The sequence below is a fragment of the Oreochromis aureus genome, linkage group 20 (assembly GCF_013358895.1).
Source record: "Oreochromis aureus strain Israel breed Guangdong linkage group 20, ZZ_aureus, whole genome shotgun sequence".
NCBI classification, from domain to species: Eukaryota; Metazoa; Chordata; class Actinopteri; order Cichliformes; family Cichlidae; genus Oreochromis; species Oreochromis aureus.
The window spans coordinates 30005006-30026979 of record NC_052961.1 but is presented as its reverse complement, the minus strand read 5'-3'; the positions used below and the strand labels follow the sequence as shown (position 1 = coordinate 30026979).

The 21974-nt window shown below is 40.5% G+C and overlaps 1 protein-coding gene across 2 annotated transcripts in view; it reads right to left on the bottom strand.

Annotated features, from left to right (window-relative positions):
• Positions 1-2499: 2499 nt before the first annotated feature.
• The window catches only part of LOC116311206 (plexin-A1-like), a 311927-nt gene continuing 292452 nt past the window's right edge, over positions 2500-21974 (bottom strand). For both annotated transcript variants that reach the window (XM_039604677.1, XM_031728256.2), the window contains exons 29-33: positions 18674-18864; positions 15723-15892; positions 14828-15040; positions 11536-11686; positions 2500-8656 (exon numbers count right to left, since the gene is read on the bottom strand). In XM_039604677.1, the coding sequence (XP_039460611.1) occupies positions 8561-8656; positions 11536-11686; positions 14828-15040; positions 15723-15892; positions 18674-18864 (821 nt within the window). In that variant the 3' untranslated portion in view covers positions 2500-8560. The remainder of the gene's footprint in view (positions 8657-11535; positions 11687-14827; positions 15041-15722; positions 15893-18673; positions 18865-21974) is intronic.

Here is a 21974-nt window from a genome sequence, read left to right as displayed (position 1 = left end):
GACTTTGTCGTTTATTCTGTGTCGGGGCATCTTAGAGGACGGCCGAGTGTTTGTGTTGAGAGCGGTCGGGGTGATTGAATTGCCTGAGTAGCCTCCAGGCGCAAAATAAAGGAGAGAGAGAAGAGGAAAATAAAAGAGAAAAAGAGAGGAAGAGTGATTTTTCACAACAAGCGCAATTCAAACATGGTAATCTGATGCCCTTAGATATTTGAGCACATAGCCAGACAGAGGGGGCTGCAGGCAATGGGAGGTGGCGTCTACTCTCTACGTGAGTTTGTGCACCCAGTAGCTTGTCTAAGCACTGCTGTGCTCTGCCTTATGTGACAAGAGCTACAGCAGGGAATCTACATAATATGTAAGAGGCATATTAAAGTAAAGGATGGGGAGACAAAGAGGAGTGGGAAAGAAACTCTTTTGGAGGCAGATAAATAGGGGGGAAAGCAGAGGGATCAGAGGGGCCTACAGGTGAAGGAAAGTACATGATAAAAAAGAAAATGGTTGAACATTAGAGGTCACTCCCATACAGAACAAAGACCAGGTGTCTGTGATATCCAGGTCAGATTCTCTCCAGAGGTCTGAATCACTCCTCTTTATGCATTCAAATTGGACTTTTTAATTTGAGTGATGGGCTACCTGTCAAATCCCAGCGTTCTCAAGGGGAGGGCTTTAAAGGGGAGAGTTTTAAATGCCACATTTTAAACTAGTAATGGGTATTCTGGATTTGAGAGATGGAAAAAAGAGCACTAGTTGGTCCTTTCCTGCAGGCAGAAGGATAAAAGAATGAGGAAAGCAGTATATGTTTGCCTATCTAGATAACACAGCCACTGAGCATCAATGTCCAACTCACCAGAATATTCTTTAAGCATCCTTTTCCAACATAAATGAGACTGAATGTTATATAGACCAGGCATCTATATAACATTCAGTTTCTGATAAATGCATTAGGGAGCAAACTTGTACTTGAGTATCTTGCCAAAGAATTGAACCACCAACCTTCACAATTAATAGATGACTTGCTCTACCTCCTGAACAACAGCTATGCTGCATTACAAATGCTGGATGGTGGATGTTGCAATTACAGAGCCTCCAACCAGGTAGGTCTGAGTTTACATCCTACCTTAGACTGCTTTTTCCTCCCAGCATTTTCTGTGGCTGTTTGGTTAAGTCACCCCTAACTAGTCACTGCAGCTGGCTGCCCCTCCCTGAGCTTGCTCATACATGAGGTTTCTTCCTTTTAAAAGGGAGTTTTTTGTTCCCACTGTTGCCAAGTGCTTGCTCACAGGGGGTTGTCTGATTGTTGTGGTTTTCACTCTATTATTGTAGCGTCTTTACCATACAATAAAAGCCAACTTGAGTGGACTGTTGTTGTGATGTATAAAAACAAGAACTGAACTGAATTAGGTTTAGGCATGAAAACTACCTAAAAGAACTCAAGGGGTTCATTTTTATTCATATTATCCATTTTAAAAGGTGCAAAAGTAACTGGACAAATCAACTTAGTTTCAGATATGATTGTTTTGAATACTTAGATGAAAATACCTGTCCATGAATACTAGAAGTCTGAAAAGCATCACCAAACTCTGTGTTTGCTCCCTTGGTATTTTCTGCTAAGGATTGATTGTTCACAGGTCTTTTTGCGTTCAGCTTTGTAGGTAATGATGCAAAAGTATTATCTGCTGGGTTTAGATTAGGTGACTTGCCCATTTAAGAATATTTAATTTCATTGCTTTTAGAAATGTATAAGTTGCTCTTACAGTATGATTTGGGTCTTTATCCATTTGGGTCTGTTTCTGTGCACTTCAGAATTCATTCTTGTATTATCAATACCAGTTACAGCCATACAAACCCATGTCATTACATTACACCGTGTTTAAGGATTGATGTGCTACGCTTCAGATCACGGGGTGTTTTAGACACGCTGTCCTTTGCAGATTCATGATAATCTATCCATTTAAAAAAACAAATAAGATTTATACTATAAACAAATTCAATGGCACTGGGAGATTCAAAGGCACATTTTCCATCAGATCATTACTGCAACACAGCACTCACGTCTGACAGTGTCATTTGAGGACTCACTGGTCTGACACTCACTGGGATAATTTCAGTCTTTTCACATGAATGGGAAAGTGACTAGATATGGATGGATGGATGATTGTACTCTTGAAACTGAGCTTTGCATCTTCATGGCTCACATCAGTAAGAGATTTCTGACAGTAAACTCTGCAAAGTAAAGGCTTATCATCATCATTTTCAATGTCCTCCTCAACATCGGTGCAGTAAAACAGAGGGGGAACGAGTCAAACACAGGCAGCAGGTTTTGCTCTACCAGAGTACAATAATACTGTATTTAAATCTCACATGTGCCACTTTTGATCTTTCGTGTTCTCTCGTGACGACGAGCACTTGAGATAAACCAAAAACTTGTTACAACTTTCAAATCCGCAACTTTTAAGGGTACGTAGGGACAGGGAAGAGGAATAAAAACATCAGACGAGCCAGATTTAGCAAAAAACATGTTTAATCTCTCCTTGATGCGTGTCTATTTACACGTAATAAATCTGCAAAATAGGAAAGAGCAGGATATTTACACGGGCGTGAAACAGCCAAAACCTGTCACAGCAGCTTCAAGTCTGAAACTCTTAAAAAGGTATCAGAATTCATAAAGTATTAAAACTCTTTAAGGTATTTTTTTCTTTCTACCTCTCTCCTCTTTAATCTGTGTGTGAAGTTATTTTATGTCCTCTGCTCCGTCTCTCAGATGTACTTTAATCAAAGTGAACTCAGCAGGCGAGGAAGCTGGAACTGCTGGGGTGAAAAACCCACGAGTGCTGCTGTTGGGGTCGGGGGTTAGAAATGGCAGATGAGGGCGAGTTTAAATGTTGTGTGGCAATGTTTCGTCCAATGGAGGGTGCAACCCATATGGGCAAATAGGTTCATTTGACATATTTTCATAAAATGGCTTAGAAAGTACAAGAACTGAAATTGGTTCCTGGATTCGATTTACTTTTTGAGAAAGGTGCTATTCCTTTCTCAAACAGTAACAGTGTTAGATTAGAAGATTGATACCACTCTCGTGTATTTTATACCAGTCTTAACTTTAGCATAAAAAAGGGGAAACGTCTAGTGCGCTGTAATCCTTGCATCTTTATAAACTAAGGTCCTTGATACTGGCTTTTATGCCTGGACTATTAATAATGAAAGATACTCATTCTTGGCTTTCAAAATCCACCAATTATATGTCATGTTGTTGTAAATGCTTTGTCAAATTGGATGATGTTTTACATGAAATGCAAACTTTTTGTTATTGATAGTGTTGCCATGACTGAACATTGAAGTAAGGAGGCGTCCAAGCTCTGAATCTTAAGCATGAGAAGATTTGTGCAACATGAATAATCTACATTCAAAAATGAAACATGAACTTAATGAACATTAAAAGTTGGAAAAACCTTTCAATAAAACTCTGAAACTTTGCTTTTTATCATCTTTAGTTAAGAACCTCATATGAAGCTGGAAGCAGTGTCATCTTCGAATATGTACACAAGCAAATTCAACATAGCTTACTTCTGGTTAGACTATGGGTATAGGCGCACGTTTTTGGGGTTTTTTTGCAGGCCCACACGATGGCTAATTTTGTAGGGGCCGCTATTATGCCATCTACAACTTACATCCATGCACAAGAGCCATAAAACATGAATGTGTAAGTTCTGGTGTGTCTGCAAAGCTTTGTTAATTACTAATCACGTTTAGTGCTGTTGTTTGAAATAATATTTGAACAAAATCTTCATCAAGCTGTTTATATTCTAATTGGCTAGCTAGGCTACCTGTTTGTTTTTTCATATCTCTTCAAGGCTCTGTGCTAAACTAAGCTAACCATCTGCTAGCTCTGGCTCATCATGCGAAAAAGTAATGCTAAAGTTGTAATAATTCTCTCCTTAAAGTGAGAAAAACCAAGAAAGCAAATAAGCACATTTAGTCCATTACTTTGAGAAAAAGACTTTAAATAGCAATCTCAGGCTAAAAGCTGCCTACAGACATTTCATGTAATTAGCTTACTTTAATGTTCTGTCTTAATATTAGCATGAAAACAAACAATAGCCTCAATCAAAATAAAGCAACCCTAATAATATACATCAACAAAAGAGATGTAATTTATCATTTTAGAGGGATTTTTGCAGTTTTTACATAGCCATCTTTGAGAGAGTTATCATGCCAGGTTAGCTCTTGGCTACTTTATGATAAGCTAGATGTAACACGTGACTGGTATCAGTCTAGTAATCTCACATTTAAAAGGACATTTATATTTACATATATTGTATTTGTTTGTCAATTTTTGACATGTACTTTGAACAAAATAGGAATCATGTACATGGAAAAAAGCATGTGGGTAGAGGCTGACAAGGCACAGCAAAAGCCTATGTGTCTGTCAATCGCCAAGAGAATCTCTTTCACCACCTCTTTTCTTTTCCCACTCCACCCTCCTTTTTGACTGTGTTTTTCTACATGAAAAGAGGGAAAAAAAGCAACCCAGATGTGATGGAATGGACAATGAAGCGGTACCATGGCCTTCAAAGCACTTCCTCTGCCTTGCCTGAGTCTTTTCATCTTTTACCTCAACAAGTGCTGTAGCAGAAAACAAGAAGCACAAAACTAAGAAACAAAAGCACCAAAAACCAAATGGGCCTTATCTCACCATCTCTATTTTTTTTCTTTTTTTTTACTCCCTACAAAGTGATCCTAGGGGCACTAACTACGGCTCATTCTTCTTTCAGTATCACAAAAATTGTTTTTTACAAGTCTTCAACTGAGCAAGTGAACACCAGTCAAACATCAATGTAAGAGTCCACATCCTCAGAATGTTTCATTCATTCAATTTGAACAAAATGTGCTAATGAACGCCTGTACATGGAAGTAGCATTGCCTCATTCATCAAGGATAAAGACGAAGGCTGCTTTTAAATCACTAAAACTGAGCACTAAAAGTTTCTTGTGGAATAAGTGAAAACGGCAAAGAAAAGTCTCTTATCACAGAGCTGTGCTCGGGTTGCGGATGCATAAAGCTTTGGTCAGTCTCTCTGTATGTTATGTTACCCTGTGCAGATCAGTGGTTCAAGTATTTAAGAACATACAGTACGTTGTCATCCAATCCAGACACACATTTGTACTGTCAGATAAAAACATGGCGTGTTCAGATTAAAGATTTGAATGTACACTGGGCTTTTAAAGGGTCCGTGTCTTGTTCTATTATGTTTTGTTTTAGAGCTTTTACTTGACAGCAGCAATATGTGTTTGGTTTGGTGGCATCTGGCTTGGTACAGGTCTGGTAATTATGTGTGGGAAAAATCCTTAACTCCCTGACAATATGGACAAAGGAAGAAGTCAAAAGGCTAAAGACTGGACAACTTACACATTAGCATACAACTTATGCTAATGGTCCGAAGTAAGAAAAAAAGAGAGCTCACCCTTGATTTCTCTGTGAATTGATTATTTAAGCTAGCATGTAACAAGCATGAGCTAGCCGCTAACAGCCGGCTCGCATGCAGCGACTGCCTCACAATAACAGGAAACGACTGCGCTGACTTCGACTTCTTGCCAATACTTCTTTAGGATTTGTCCGTGTGACAAAGCCTTAGACTGGAAGGATTGCTGCTCAAATATAAAATCCAAAAGAGGCGAAGGTGTGACTGAATCCTTTAAACTTAAGTAGCTAAAACACCAGTCGCACCAAATGTGAAAGTCACACTTTCAGTTCAAGCTGTAGAACAGCTGTGACATTGAATTATCACTTGGGGAATACGTCAGTTTGTGGTCCGTCTGGTGCGTTTTAAGGTGTTCACACACTTTTTAGTCCACTAGCTGCTAATCTTCATTCTTCACAGCTTAGGAACAAACAAAAGAATTATTTCACTGTAACTTTGAATTACATAAAAATACATTAGAGCCTCGACTGTAAATGTTCATTTTTAGCTTAAACGTCTAGCAACTGGAGCACTGAAAGGGCTGCGTATCGTATTTATATTACATATTAGACAGGTTTCTTTTCCAGGGTAATCTGTCACCAAGATAGAATATACCTAAGTAAGTGTCTTAGTGCAGGGATGCATATGGTTACATTTACTTCCAGTTATGAAAGAGATTCTGGTTTGTGAGGCTCCTGATGCAACGCAAAGCTCTTCAAAGTCATCTGAACTGGTCTGAGAACCCTACTGTTATCTGGTTAAAAGGTCTCCACTCGAAAAAAAAAAACCTCTGAGGGAAGCACTGCTGAAGAGGAAGCGAACATAAGCAATTTTGATGCAACTGTTTTCTTTGAAGTTACAGTGTCCTAAATGGTGCATTTAACCCTACTCTTTTACACAATTTTTTCCCATTTATTATCAAAGCAAACACATGTAGATATCATGTAGAGATCATCCGTGTGATCTGGGTGTTGATATGTCTTATCTGGTGGTCTGAAATTCATGATACGCTTTTACAGGATGGAAGAACATATATACATCACCTTGGTTTGTATCTTCTGGCCTTGATAAGTAGCTGTGTACACTCCTAGGGAAGAGGAATGTTTCTGAATGTTAACGCGGAGCAGCGCATGGTGCAAGGAGAACATTTGCACTTTTTTTTTCTCTTCTTTTTTTTTAACCCTACAAAACCACAGAACAAAATAAAAGAGAGAGAAAGGCCTTCAACTTGTACAAAAAACCCCACTCACATAAATCAAGCTACATTTCATTATCTTTTTTCATTAACCACATTCATATTTTCAAAAAACGGACCCTTTAGCTTTGCCGTCGTCACTTCGGAGTAGAAAACAACAAAAACAAATAGTAAAACCAAGAAATATTAGACAACATCTTCTGCACAGCAAAGACTAGCCTTCATTTTTGGATGGCACACCTTATAGAAAAAAATGTGTTTCAGACAAGCGGGGAAGTCTAGAAAACAAGATCGGGAAGCTGTAAAGCACAGTGTGCCAGGGATCAGCTTAAAGGACTGCTTGGGTTGCCTCTGCGGTCTGCTAACGCAGCGTGAGGCTGGCTTCCACAGAAATGACTTTTGTCTCATCTAAATCAGCTGACCGGGCCTTGTGATGTATTTGGTTTCTCTAAAAAACAAACACAAAAGCACTGCAGGTCGGTTTGCTCGTAGGCGGCTTCCAGACATCATTTGTCTTTTTGCTATCTTCAGAGCCAAAGATGTAGCACGCAATGGCCCCGAGACCTCACGAAATATAGAAAGTGTCTGCGTATGATATATTTATATATATATTTTTGCCATTTACCTATTTTTAAACTTTCAGTCACTAAGCATGACAACATTTTCATCGTAGCACGTTTCATCTAAACGGGAAAAAAAAAGAAGTCTTCGCACTAAACAACATTCAAAGTAAAACATGGCACAGGACGACTTTTTCCTCATGTTTTTCATAATTTTTCGTCTTGGAAATATCAAATCTTCGTCTCAAACGGATCTTTTGTACATTGAAATGAAAAACAGTTTGTTTTTTTCCAGTTTTTCATTTGTTTTAAAAACGAAAGGTTTGTATTTATATCTATATATATATATATATATATATTCATATATCCTCTTCTCTCTTTTGATTTAGCTTTGTTGTGCAAATTCAGCAGTAACACAAGAAGTGGCACAGCACTGGGGAGAGTAGGCAGTTGGACGGGCAGAATCAAATGCAGTAACAAATCAAATACAGAGTTATGAAACTGACAGCGTCCTTTGTTCGACTACAGTGGAATTCATGTCGATGGAGTGTTGGAAAGTCAGTACTGGAGGAAGAGTTTTCCCTGCAAAGTCCTTCCTCCCGGTTGCCCTGCAGTGGCAAGCGGCATGTTGCATCCACTCTACCGAAGAGTCTTTGAGCAACACGCTGAATCTCTACCTGCTCTGTGGCTGCTGCTCTGTAGCTGTCCCTGACCTTTGACCTCCTTGTGGAGGAGAGCAACAGTAAACAAAGAGAAATTCCTCACAGGAATCAAGTATTCCGGATTTTTTTTTTTATTTTTTATAGGCTCGGAGTCAGAACTGCGGCTCTGGCTGTGAAAAGATACTAGCTCTGGGCTTGTTTCAGGTCCAGCTTGATGAGTTTCTGGTCACCACTGTGCATGTACCATTCCTGATTGTGGCCAAAGCTGCTCCCGTGTAACTGTAGACGTGATGAGGGACTTGATGAAAATAAACGCTCTCCTGAGCTGAGGTCCAAAATCGGCTGAGGTTGGGGACGCACTTGATTTGGTTGTTATGGCAGGCTCAGAGAAGAAGAAGAAGAAAAAGAAAGGCGATGGGGGAGGGGGTAAAAGTCAACCCGGCTGCCGGGACTTTAGTTCCAAACTCTGCTGTCTCTCTCGAGTGTGCTGCTGCTTGCTGGGTGCTTGTGTCTCGCAGTCCTTTCTGCTGCTGTAGATTGTTGTTTGTGACGGCGATGGCGACAGACTTTAAATGTTGAGGGGTAAAACGCCGGGGGATTGGGATTGGGGGGGTCAAAGTTGTCGGGGAAAGGCGTGTTGGTTAGCCAGTTCTCCTGCCAGCTGAGGCGCGCCATTGGCCGATCCTCAGCTAGAAAGAGCCATGGTGTCGATGACCTGTTCCAGCTTGCCGCGTAGTCGCTGTCTGCGTGACTGTTCGTCCTTCTGTAGCGCTGACAGGATCTGGACACATGGAAGGAAAGAAATTAGAGAGACGTCTTTAAAACCTCGAGTATGCGGTGGTGCAGCATTGGTGCCACTGTTATGCTCCTTAGCCATAAATTCACAGTTACATGAGTGGAAGGAGCGCTCTGTTGCTAATTTCCCTTTTAGTGGTTAGCGACTACAATTGCACTCACGCTGACAACATGAGCAGGGCCGACAGGGCAGGTGTTATGGCCAGTGGAATAGCTTGTGATTGGATGTTAATGGCTGCTGAGAATGACCAACAGGAGTGCGTTTTTTTTCACGACGAGAGTGGGGAAAGGAGGATGTGGTATGAGTGTGAGGACGTGTGCATTTGATCTTTATTTTTGAACGCGTCTGTCTGAGCACATTTGTTAGACGTGGGGACCGTGCAGCTGTCTACATCTGGATAATAGGTCATAATGAAGGGGAGCAGTTGGTTTGAATACAGCCAGCTGCAAACAGCCAGCTTAACTACCGTCATACTGCTGGTATGGAAGAATGGAAACAAGGAAAAGTGGGGGCGTAGCTCTCGCCACTTAAAAGCATACTAAGGGTTGAGGAGGGAGAGGTGCGTAGTATAGATATAAGGCTCTATTTTTAAAACAGCACATTGCATGCAAAGATATTTCAGTAGCTCACATGTTTGGAGAAGCAAATAACACAAATATAAAGAAAATGCACAGAAAAATTAACTATACATTTGTTGGCTTATATATATACCAGAAACTAGAAAAAGAAACCCTAGCAGCATCTTTAATGCTTACTGTTTAGCACGTTAGCATGCGAGCCAGTATAAAAATGTATCATTAAAAAAATGAAAAAGCACCAGAGGTTAAACGCTGAAGTTTTAGCCAAAGATATCCCTCAATATTTAGACTGGGTTGGAGAGTGAAACCTGCTGCAAAACTGATAATTCCACCCAATCTGAAGTACTCTCACATTCACGTTCATCAGCTGAGCATTTTCTCTTGATTAGATTTCTAAAAACCGTCAGTGTTAAAACTGGTTTACATTTGGTTCAAAAGTGAAAGTTTAACAGACGTCTTTAGATCAGGCTAAGCTTTTGTTTTTAAAATTACAAATATATATGTGTGTTTTTTGTGTGTGTTTTTTCTGTCCATGTAACATTTAATTGACATTTTACTTGGCTGTGATCAGACAGCTGCACAAAGTCTACTTTGTATATCTGTGAAGGCTCTCAGTCATCCAGGTCATCGTAGTCTAAGGAGCTTGGAAAGAAAAGCATCTGGACTTCTTTAAGTTGCTTGAAGATGTTTCACCTCTCATCTGAGAAGTTTGATAGGGTGGGGCTAGGTTTCACAATGAGCTGACCCGAAACCTTGGCTGATTGTGACCTACACTCGTTTTCACACCTTGGCTCGTGTGATTAGGTAGAGGATCATTAGGGGGTCCATTGTCCGTCTTGGGGGGGCACTCCCACAGGGCTTAAATCTGGGACTCTCCACTATTTGACCCTAGAACTGAAGAAGCTTCTCAGATGAGAGGTGAAACGTCTTCAAGCAGCTTAAAGAAGTCCAGACGCTTTTCTTTCCAACCTCTCTATTTTGTATAGCTGCACACAGACTAATATTGCCAGACTGCAATTTTTATATGTCAAAAAAGGACTTCCAAAGTGCTGTTCAGCAGATTTTCAGCGGGATTCAAGTCAGAGGTTTTTGCAGGTCAGTCATTGATGTTGTATTGATTCATTGTTGTTCTGGAAGACAAAGTGATGACCCAGGCCCAGTTTACCTGTTGACTGTTTCAGGTTTATTTTCAAAACCTTCGCCTATCCTTCTTTCTTCATGATACTTCCACCACCATGCATCACTGTGGGGACGCTGTTCTTTGTGTCGTACACCTCTCCCTTCTTTCTCCAAACATAAGCAGCGTCTCTGCGGTCAAAGAGCTCTAGTTTGCTCTCACCATATTTCTTTCCAGGTCAGTTTTTCAGTGGTGTAATCCAATTCACCCTGGTCTTTTAAAAAAATGATTCTGTTGTTTTGTGCAAATAGATATAATGTATAATATAATGCCTTTTTAGATACTTCAAGTATATTTAAAGGCTCCTTGGAAAAACTTTGAGAAAAACTTAATAATGTTGTCCTCATCTGTATTTGCATAAACCTGGAAGGTCAAAACTAACTGATCCTACATGGTAGCGCAGCATGATGGTGCAGCGGTTAGCTCTTCATAGGTTGTGGGTTCAAATCTGCAGCCTGTGATGACAATATCAAGATGGCTTTCTTGATCTAAATGTAGCTGCTCTGGGACGTCTAATGAACATCCTGAGACGAGCCTTTTAACATTCACTTTTTTCTTCATTAAATACCGTGTGCTACTTTTTAAGGGAACAGTAAAATGAGTGATGACGGTGTTGGAGAACTTCTCAGACACACACTAAGAACATGATGGCACGTGGGTATATGGGATCAGAGGTTTAAAACCCAATAAGTGTCTGTAATTTCTTGCTTGAGACTCTGCTGGTTGTCCGTGATTTGTTTCCTTAACTGTGAATGCTTATTCAATAAAATGAATAAGCATTCTTAAAATGTGGCACTACTTCATTAACGCATTCTTGAGTTTTAATCAGCTGGTAGCAGCAAAGGATACTGTGCAAGCAGGTCTTTAAAAAAAATCACCTAAATTCTGTTAAGCTCCATTAAGTTCATAATGTGCTGAGCTCATGCCTTAATGTGCATCCTTAATGGTGGTAATACCTTCCAGCTTGTACCGATGTGGACTGGTTATCAGTGTTATTGAATTAAAATGACCTCGTGGTATTAGTCAAGACAAGTAAAGGGAGGCAGAGAGCGAGTAATTACAACATTCTTCCGTTCTTCCCTATTTAGTGCTGGGCAGTGGGAGCTTACCTCATCTTTGTATTTGACGATGTAGGAGTAGATCTCGTGCAGCGCTGACATGCTGTTGAACTGGCTGAGATGCAGCCGGGACTGCTCCGCTAGGTAGGCACTCATGTCCTGATCGCTGATGGCTGGCATGCGGGAGATATCGGAGTAATACCTAGACAAGAGTTCAGGCAGAGTTTCGTGTCATGCCACCTTTGTGTCCATTCAGACCTCAACTTACTGCCTCGACGTAGGCTTCCCATTGAAAGATTAATGCAGTTTAATACAATTTCTATGCTGATGGTTTAGCACCTTGTTAGAACACACATTGACCTACTTGGCCATTTAATTTAAAAATAATGAGATTAGTAAAATAAGAGACAGTTCAGTTCAACTCAGTTTTATTTATATAGCACCTAAAGTCACCTTTGGGCGCTTCTGCTACAATAACCAAACAATTAGACGATCCCTCACGAGCAAGCACTTGGCAACAGTGGGAAGGAAAAACTCCCTTTTGAAAGGAAGAAACCTCTGCTAGAATCAATCTCAGGGACAGGCAAGCGTCTGATGGGACCGTGGGGGTGAGGGGAACACAGGAAAACGAAGCCAAATATGGCCAAAGATGCCCACCTGCTTATGTAACTCGGGAATTGATGGCTTTGTTGTCATGGTTGATGTTAGGGCCCTGGGTAGTTCTTTCCCCCTTATGTAACTAAACTGCTTAGCATTCCCTTTGCAGGCCCCGGCTCCTGATCGGTGCATACATGTGCTCTTTATCTTGCCCTCCTCGCCTGACTGTTTCTCCTGTCTCCTGCTTACTGCCATCTTTGACTGGTTAGGGTTGTCAGACTGTCATTCAGGGCTGCTGTGATCAGTGAGCGGCCTGCCCCGTACATTCTTGCTAACTGCTACAAAAGGGTACCTGTTACTGATCCTTTTGTAAAGTACCTCGTATAACTTTCTGCAGGCTTCTTGCCTGCCAGCTTTTGATTATATAACCTGTTTGTTTAGTCCTGTCAGGGGCATTAAAACACTGAGACGCAGGGCCAGGAAGTAGCGATTAGCACACTCGCACAGTTAGTTGACTTCCTTTGTGAGATACTCACTTGCAGACGTGCTATTTATTCTGTAATGTTTGTTTTCGAAAGGCAAGCCAGAACAGTTTGATTTGGCTCTTACACTTCAGTTCTAAGTCCCATTATATTTTATCCATCCTACCCTCTGTAAGCTTATTTTTTGTGACTACTTTGTGACTCTTTTATGGATATTGACAGGGCCTAGCTGGGTTTGTAACAGCTGATTCATACTTTACTCATTCATATTTCATTAATATTTCATTTTTGAGATAGTGGGAGGTAAAACAGGTGATGCTCTCAGTGAAACAACAACCTTAATATTATGGACTCAGTGTTGCTGGCTGCACTGGGAAAGTGAAAGGTCCGTTGAAAGCGAGGCAGGTAAAAACACAATATATTAAGAAAACATCCCAATACTGAGTTGTACCTGGATCTGTGTGCATGATCCATATCTCGGCTATCTCAAGGTTTACTGCAGTAGGGCAGTGCTGGGAGGAGAGTGTAGGTTTGGAGGCATAATGGAAGCAAGGTTCAACTGCACGCAGTTAAATCTCACCTATAAATCCTTATCTCACACTGCCTCCAAAAGCTCTGTGGAAGCTGCAATACTTCCTGCAGCATATTCAATTCAAGCTGCTCGACATAAAGAAATACACAGCGGTTTTCCCACAGATTTAGACTCTGTTTGTGGCAGGAGAGTGCACATGCATTTATATGCAGGAAAGATTTCTTAAGTATTATTATACATTACATGTTATCAGTTTCTGCACTGCAAATATTTTTACATGTCCTGACTTTGCAATAAATAACTGAGAAGACAGGCACTCGCTCTCCACAATCTCTCAACCAGTGGATTAACTCCAGCTTCACTGTTGTGGATTGTGGCCGTCCACAGCAGGCAGTGCTGTGATCTGCTGCATCGGCCATCTTGGTCCTGTGAATGAACCAGCTCGAGACCTGCTGCAGGTTCAGGTTAGAGTTTGCAGTAGATCTTCAGAGCAGAACAAAGACTAGTTTATCCAGCCACAGTTCAGGATGGCAGAGATGGATTATGTCTCACCCTGGGACAAGATTCTCTGAAGAAGGAGCTGAATAATACTGAGAAACTGCCACAACAGCTACTCACTGTAGAAACATATAAAGGAGAGCACCGGGGCTAGCTCAGCTTTAAAAAGAAAAGAAAGAGGATTGCCCACTAACGAACTGATTATCGATGGTGCCATTTTTTTAGATTAAAAAACAATGCTAAGTGAGATTATGAATGTACTTAGGTGGGCATTATATTTGGGCAGGTATCAAACACTGTACTCTACCAGAATGGTGTTTGTTATCAGCCCTTCTGTTTTACCATTAGCAGTGAAAAACCTGGAAATCTAAAAAGGATTAAAAATCAACATTATTATATACTGAGAGGTGGTGTAATGCACAATGCTGAGCAGCAGATAGCCGCCCCTCCCTGAGCCTGGTTCTGCTGAGGTTCCTTCCTGTTAAAAAGGAGTTTTGCCTCCCCACTGTTGCCAAGTCCAAGCTTACAGGAAATCATCTAATTCGTTTTTCTTTCCATTATTATGGGGACTTTACCTGCCTAATATAATATACTAAGATAAAGCACCTTAAGGTAACTGTTCTTGAGATTTGGTGCTATATAAAAAAACTAAATTGAATTGAATTCAGGTAAATTGAATTACACAAAATTTGAATGAATTAAAGGAGAAACAGCCTAAAACATGAACAGAGCGCCTCTTGCCCCTAAAGTGGAACCACAGGTGGTGCGATCACTTAAACATCCTGGAGTTGGGCAGAAGATTAAGAGGCTACGGCTGCTTTTTAGCAAACCCAGTGAAACCTTTGTCTTCTTCTTTCTTTTTGTCTTAGAACTGATCCACATGGAGCAGCTCTCACTGTCATTTTACTCACTCTGTATAGTACACTGTATTATATAGTGATTGAGACAGCTGTAATTATTGCAGAGTGGTTTCTTTGCAGTAATTTAATCCAACTATTATGCTTTAAATGCCAGTACCAGATAAAGTTCAGCCTGTAACGCTGCTACAGTCTTACAGCTGTTTTTAGCTTAATAGTTTAATAGTGTAATTAACTTTGATTATAACGCTCCACCTCATTTTTCTCTCACAGTTCATCAGGAACTTTTAACATTTAAACTGCGGATACAAAAGGTAACCTCCCATCAAACGTAGCTGATCTCAAAGTCTTTGCATTTGGGTCAAACTCTGACTCACCTCTCGACCCAGTTCTTGTAGTTGGGGATGTCTTTAGCATAGAGAAGCTTATTTGAAGGCGAGTCTTTGCCTAGTTTGTGCTCCGATGTTGAACAGGAGTCCATGAAGGTCTGGGCCACCACGGACAGACAAGCGTCTGTGATGCTGTTCTTATGAATGTCGAATACAAACTGTGGGTTCTTGATCACGTTCACCCAGAACCGGAGAGGGAGACTGGAGAGAGAGCAAGAGAATAAAACCCCCAAAAAGTTTATTTTGAAATAAAAATGTAACATCGTGTGATTAAGTGCTTTCCGTCACTAGCTTAATTCCACTCGTAGTTCTGTGTTTTTCTAATTAGTTCACTGCGTGCATTAATGCACGCAGGCGGTGCCGCGGCCCTCGGGGAACGTAGCAGCGGTGTGGCTGAGAGCATTTAGGTGAACTTTACAGTTCACCTAAATGCTCTCGATTGCTACGGAAACGCAATGATGAAATAAATGTTAATAAATAATTTATGAATTACAAACACTGCAAAGCTAGTCTGAAGATCTTATTATAGGAAGCATCCAACACAGCATTTTTTACATTTTTCCATACATTTTGCAGACTTGGATGTATCGATTTAATTCAGTGCAGCATTGTTTACAAGGATATTTACTTTGCAGACACTGTGATTATTACTATATTCCAGCTTCCATTCAAATCTCTTTGAAATGCACTTTGATTGCAGTCATTTTCAGCGAGAGATAGACTCCAGCGCAAATGTCACCAGGGCCAAACGTGAAAAGCGCCTGAAGATCTCATTACGCTGGAGGTGAAATTTGATTGAACCGAACAAGGTTACATCCGGTCTCGAGAACACTTTACATTAAAGGGGAATTAATTTTTCAGCGGCTACAGATTTCCGACTTACCAGTTGCTCTTCCAGGTATGTCGTACATCGTAGTCTGTGATGGAGTGTTTGTCAGCCTGCTCGTCCAGAAAGTCAAACATATACTTGATGGCCAGGGGCAACGCGCTACCTCTGTGGGCTGTGCTGAAGATGGTCTCAAACAGGTCATCCACAAACTTCTGTAACGTACCCTAAATGAAAGAAATCAGGGTGAAATATTTTAACAGTAATTTTAGCTGTAATATCAGCTGTTTTAATAATGTGGAGAGGTTATTAGAGACCAACAAACTGACTAAACGTCTGCTTATATAGAAGTGCGCACACTTCTATATCAGATCAAACATCTGGCTGCTACTTTTAATTTCTATGGAAACAGTAGGGATGTACTTAGTTTTTTTTTCCCTCCCAATAGTTTCACTACACAGTTGTGTTGTTTTTAGTCTATAGGCAATCACTGAAAGTGTTATTTAAATGTTGCTGTGATTCCCACAACACCGGTCAAAATGGCTTAGAGGTCTTTGATATTAATGATGATTATATACAAGCATAAGCTGCACTCTTATGTTGAACAAGCATTCTGACATTTTAGTACAGGTGGTGTTCCCATATTATGGTAATCGCTCTGACCTTTTTGATATTTCTGTCAGGACCACTTTAGTCACAAGAGGACTGTTATTTTAGTGGCTGTAATTTATATATGGAAGTGTGCCTCTGTTCTGGGACCTCCTCACCGCTCTAAACTCATACACAGAAAGCCAAAAGGCAAGGAGAGCAGTGCAGCAGTCAGTAAGAGCGAACATGACTTGAAATAGAGGAGCTGGGGTGGAAGTGGGTTGCAGAGTGGGTTAATAACACTTTTCATATGAGCCATCAGCAGATCTGTATGAACAGCCGGATCAGGTAACTCTATGCTCAATGTTTGTTTTGTTTTTTTTAACTTATATTGATTCTCTACATATGTGTGCAGTAATTTCTAAAGATTAAAAACATCCCCACATATGCTTCCCTTTCAAATCAGCCTGACTATTAATTAGAAAGGAGGAATATCTCAGAGCTCAGGAAGCCAGCGTCAACATAAGCAGTTTCATGGCACTGTGAAGCAGAATATAATGTACCATTTCCAGCTACTTGTATCCACAGCACCTGAATGGGCCTCGAGCGTGTACATTGTTACTATGAATGGCCCCAGTGGGAATCACAGCGATAACTCTGGCTGTGAGACTTACTCGCTCTGCTGACTAAGCGCTGCAGAATCACAAACCAGAACCCCGGCTCTTGGATTTGGATAACGCTTTCCTCCAATGACAATGCTTCAACATAATTACATCAAATGTAGCTAAATTAATTTCCCTAACACCACATTTGTCACCCCGACTTCTCCATCTGGCAGAATCTATTACTGAGGAAATATATGTCGGGATCATATTTAGTCAGCCGCTGCAAAATGGAGCAGGAATTATTCCTGCACCGGTTGTGAATGAAAGCAGGTAGATCTGCATAGACAAGACGCCGAGGCAAACGGGTTTGGAAAGACAGCCATAAGAGAGACAAGGACAAGATGAGCTTCTGAATTGCATTTGCCTCTGTGTTTTTTTTTCATCATGCATCGCCAAATCTTCAATCCCTCAACAAATTACTCGTCTCCTGACACCTTGTGTATCTGCCTCCCTACCCTCTGCACCACAAGCCCACCTTTTTATTAATCTGTTTTTTCTTATTACCACTGGAAATTGAAAAGCCAGCTTGCTTGTAACTGCTGCCCATTCTTACATTTCCCTCCCCCCTCCTACAATTAGAAAGGAGAAGGTGAACTGAAAGACAATGAAGGAGAGGGGCAAAGACAGGCGGCCTGTTTGTAATGCAAGATTCCAAGATGGAGGGAATGGTTGCGAGTCTGTTTAGCTTCACCGGTAACACATTTAGTCAGTACATTTCACTTTCTTCATGTACAATAAAGGCTTTGATGCAATCTCACCCACTGTAAAGACTCAGACAGAGTTATTAAGTAGAGACTACATACATGCCTACTAATTTTCTATCAAAACTCTTCTTGAAAAACAAAACCAACCACTGAAACTGCACTTCTATCAGTGTCCTGTCACTGGCGTACCACAAGGATGGGTGCTTGGTCCCCCTACTCTTGTCTGATGATGCCCAGCTATTTGTACCTGCCTAACGAGCTGTCTCACAGCACACCTCAGCCCCCCCAAACACCATGATGGATGGCTACCTTTAGCTCAGCTTCTCTAAGACTGAACTGGGGACCATCTGTTCAGCCCGGCGTTATGTTTTGTCTACAGAGAAAGCATTTCAGCTGTGTTTTTTTCCCCTGTTGTCTGTCTATTCTCTACTGGAACAGATAAGCTCCTATCTTAATAAATCCATCTGTCTGCACAGGCTGTGTAATGTCTCAGATTTTACTCTTTACTGTATCCCCAGACCCAAAGCATATTTCCACTTTTGAAGTATATGTTCTTGCTCGTTATGTGTGTAACAAGAGTGGCTGTATACTGGGTTCTCAGTGCCTCCAGACAATGATATAAGTATTCATCCCCTCGCCAACTCTTGTCTCCTGTGTGTGCTCACAAAAAGCCTTCTAATTTTCTACCTTGTGGGTCTGTTCTGTGAAGTTTGAATCTGTGAATGTAGTGGGTCTTTGACCTGATCTCCTGTGATGTCATAAACCAATTGCTAGTTGCATAAATATTCTCATCAATGTCTGTGATGATGTAATTTGATAAAGATAAAGACCCCTCAAAGATGTGGGGACACTCTGTATTAGAAGCTTCCTCTTCTTTTAAATAGGTGAGGTGGATCACTCTGCACGAAAGAAAATGCTGAAGAAGAGTTTTACTATTAGGTTTTAGTGTCCCCCTGATGGTTTCAAGTGCTGTTTAAGAGGTTTTTCCACTCTGACTAGAATCAATATATATATATAAAAGAAGAGTGCTGTTTACATCCCTGCCCCTTACTTTTGTAGCCAGCAGCCTGGTCAGGTAGATCTCAGAGACCATCTTGCTTCCTCGGTCGCCCTCCCTCTGGTCTGAGTGGTCATGGTTTTTCACCAGGTGCCACAGTTTGGTTCCGCTCTCCAGATCGGGGGTGATCATGGGCGTTCGAGAACGTAGGCTGTCTGGACTACTGGCCGTCCTCAGCATGCTCTCTAAATAAGACAAAAACAGAATTTTGTGCTTTTCTTTTAAATACTCAAAAATAGTTCAACTGACCCACAGTCTCTATCATCTGTGTCTGTTTCATTATTCATTGTGAGATTGTCATGATTAGAATAAAGCAAGAAGAAATCTGTGACTGTTTCATGTAGGATGGGAGGAGGTAAGGTGCACAATATCTGCTGAATATCTCTTGTTTCTGGGGTAGAAAGCTGGACTGGAGAGAAGAGGTGGCGAGACCAAAGATCCTGATGTGTGTAACCATCCACATGCTTGGTGAAAGGACAGTGAGGATTGTGGATGTTAGAGGAGAAGTAAATATAGGGGGAGGGTGAAGGGGGGTGACAGGAAAAAAAGGGGGGAGTGGGCGAGCGAAATGGACGGAGAGTCAAAAAGGTCAGGAGAGAGGGGTGAAATGGAGAGTAATGGGAGTGCATGGGATAGAAGAGTGAATGAGGCTGAGTGGGATGGTGTAGAGCGCTGCTGTTGCTTTTGCCAGTGGGGTGCTGAGTGGCTTTGATTCCAAGCTCATCATGACCATTGGTGGCCAACAATTTTGCCTGTTCTAATAACACCCCGCTACATGCACACATTCATGCACGAGGCACACCAACAGGATCATAATAACAAACAAAACGGACACAGTCAAAGAGACTTTTTAACCAAATTTTTTTTCACAGTGGAGCAAAATAGCTGGAGCCTTGCAGCAGTGTGAGATAGTTCACTACAAGAGAGGTTCAGAAATGAAACGGGTCCTCAATAATGCCATTCTCAAACAGTGTAGGTGTTGTGTGATGCACTGATTAAACCATTTATTTTGTTCCAAGTAGAATCAATAGAAACTAGAGATGGCACGATACTACTTTTTTATGTCCGATACCGATATCATAAATTTGGATATCTGCCGATACGAATCCGATATAGTGTGTTTTTTAATCAATAAAACTGTTTTTTTAATATCTTGCTGCATTTTGTATAAGTTCATCCTGAAGTTGAAATAAACAACAACACTAAAGCTATTCTGTTATACCTGTATGTAAAAAAATACACTGCACCCAAAATATTTTATAGTTCAGCAACACTGATCAATCTAATAAACTTAAACCTACACCATCCTCCCTATTCTGGTATTTTAAAGAGTACTTAGCAGAAATATTAAGCAACCTAACTAATGGGGTTGCAAACTCCCAGCAAAAAAAAAAAAATAGGGAACCACCCCCCACCCTCCACCTCATGATGCTTAATCGATGTAATCAACTTTAATTTGATGCAGGGTGAAAAAAAATGCACAGAATTAAATTATTTTTCAAGAATAATTAAATAGATTCAACATCTTTCTTCAACAGAATTGCAGAGTGCACAGATGGTACTTTCCCAAAGGAAAAAGTACTATAGCTTACTAGGACTTAACAGTTACTATATACAGTAATGGACTTCTATACATTTTACATCAGATTAAAACTTTGGGTGTAAGATTCAGATAATTATTTATTAAAAGCTAGACATTTTAAATGAGAATAAGAAAGAAAAGTATGTCTTTGTGCCCCCTTTTCCCTGTTCATGCCCTATCGGCCCCCCTGGCTAAACTTTGCTAGATCCGCCCCTGCACAGTTACCAGCCGTCAGCTACGTAGAAAAGGATCCTGGTGTAGAAAGTAATATTAAATAAAAATTCTAACAACAGCTTATCAAGGTTAAAGGTGCTGCTGTTGTTCAGCCGCTGGTTTCCTCTTTCTGGTGCAAAGTGGGCCAAAAACAAAGAAGAGAGACGGACTCGCGACAGAAAAGCCGATCAGCTGATCATTAAGCAGTTTCATGAAGTAGCGGCAGGAGAGAGAGAGAGAGAGAGGCAGTCGCTCCATATATCGGTTGTTAAGCTTAACATGGGAACGCTTTACAAACATTCAGAGATGAACTTACACACTTGCTTTACTTCTCTCTGGGATAATTTCTTCGGAGATGAAATGCTGGATTGGTAGCAAGGCTACAAATACACACAGCCGCTCTATCACCTGAGCATACTGCTCCGACGGTTATGAGGCGAGTTACGCTGTGTCGCAAGTTTTGTGAGGTGTTTTTTTATATATATATATATTTAATGGATCGGATTACATTTTTAATTTCTCACCGATATCCGATCCAGTAATTTAGGTCAGTATCGGACCGATACCGATACGTAATATCGGATTGGTCCATCTCTAATAGAAACTGGCATATTTGCAGTGAGAAAGAATTTTTAGTCAGTAGTCCCGTATTTCAGACAACAATACATCTACTTGCATATCATATGGGCCACTTGTGCTGTTAAACCCTCTGTAATATCTGTCAGCTTACTGAGTCTTGTGGTTATGTTGATTTTCTCCATAGCTAGCAGATGCTGTAAAAATGCCCTGCAAAAAACATATTTCTAACAGGTAGCTTTGAATAATACTGGATTTAGAAGTTAAAGGTCGAATATTTCTATCAGCAGGTGAAGACTCTGAGCTGCAAGGAGGGTGAATATTGGACATGCATTCATCAGGTGGCAAGAAATATGACTCCAAGGAGATGGGAATAGTGGTGTGTAAACAGGCAGCAGTTTTCTACTGCTTTTTATTTGCCTTAAGAGCATAAAATACAATTTCTGATAAGGAGTCGGTTTAACGATACACTGTAAAAAAAAAAATTGTATTGTACTGTGTATTTAACGGTTTTGTACTGTTTTTCTAGAATATCATCAAATTTACATAAAAAGACTGTGATTTAACATTTCAAATGTAAAATAACATAAAATCACTGTAAATGTAATAAAACATAATTTTCTTGTTTTTTAAATATATTTGTCTGTACATATGCATATTTAGATTGTTAAAATACATTACAAATGTATCATAATTTCATAAATATTTGTCCGTTATTTGAAAGATTGAACTGTTAAATTCAAATGTAATACTACGGAAAAATATATAAAATGATTCTTATAAACTTTTTTTACATAAAATAATGTTATTTAGGGCGATCGTGGCTCAAGTGTTGACAGTTCGTCTTGTAATCAGAAGGTTGCCGGTTCGAGCCCCGGCTCAGACAGTCTCGGTTGTTGTGTCCTTGGGCAAGGCACTTCACCT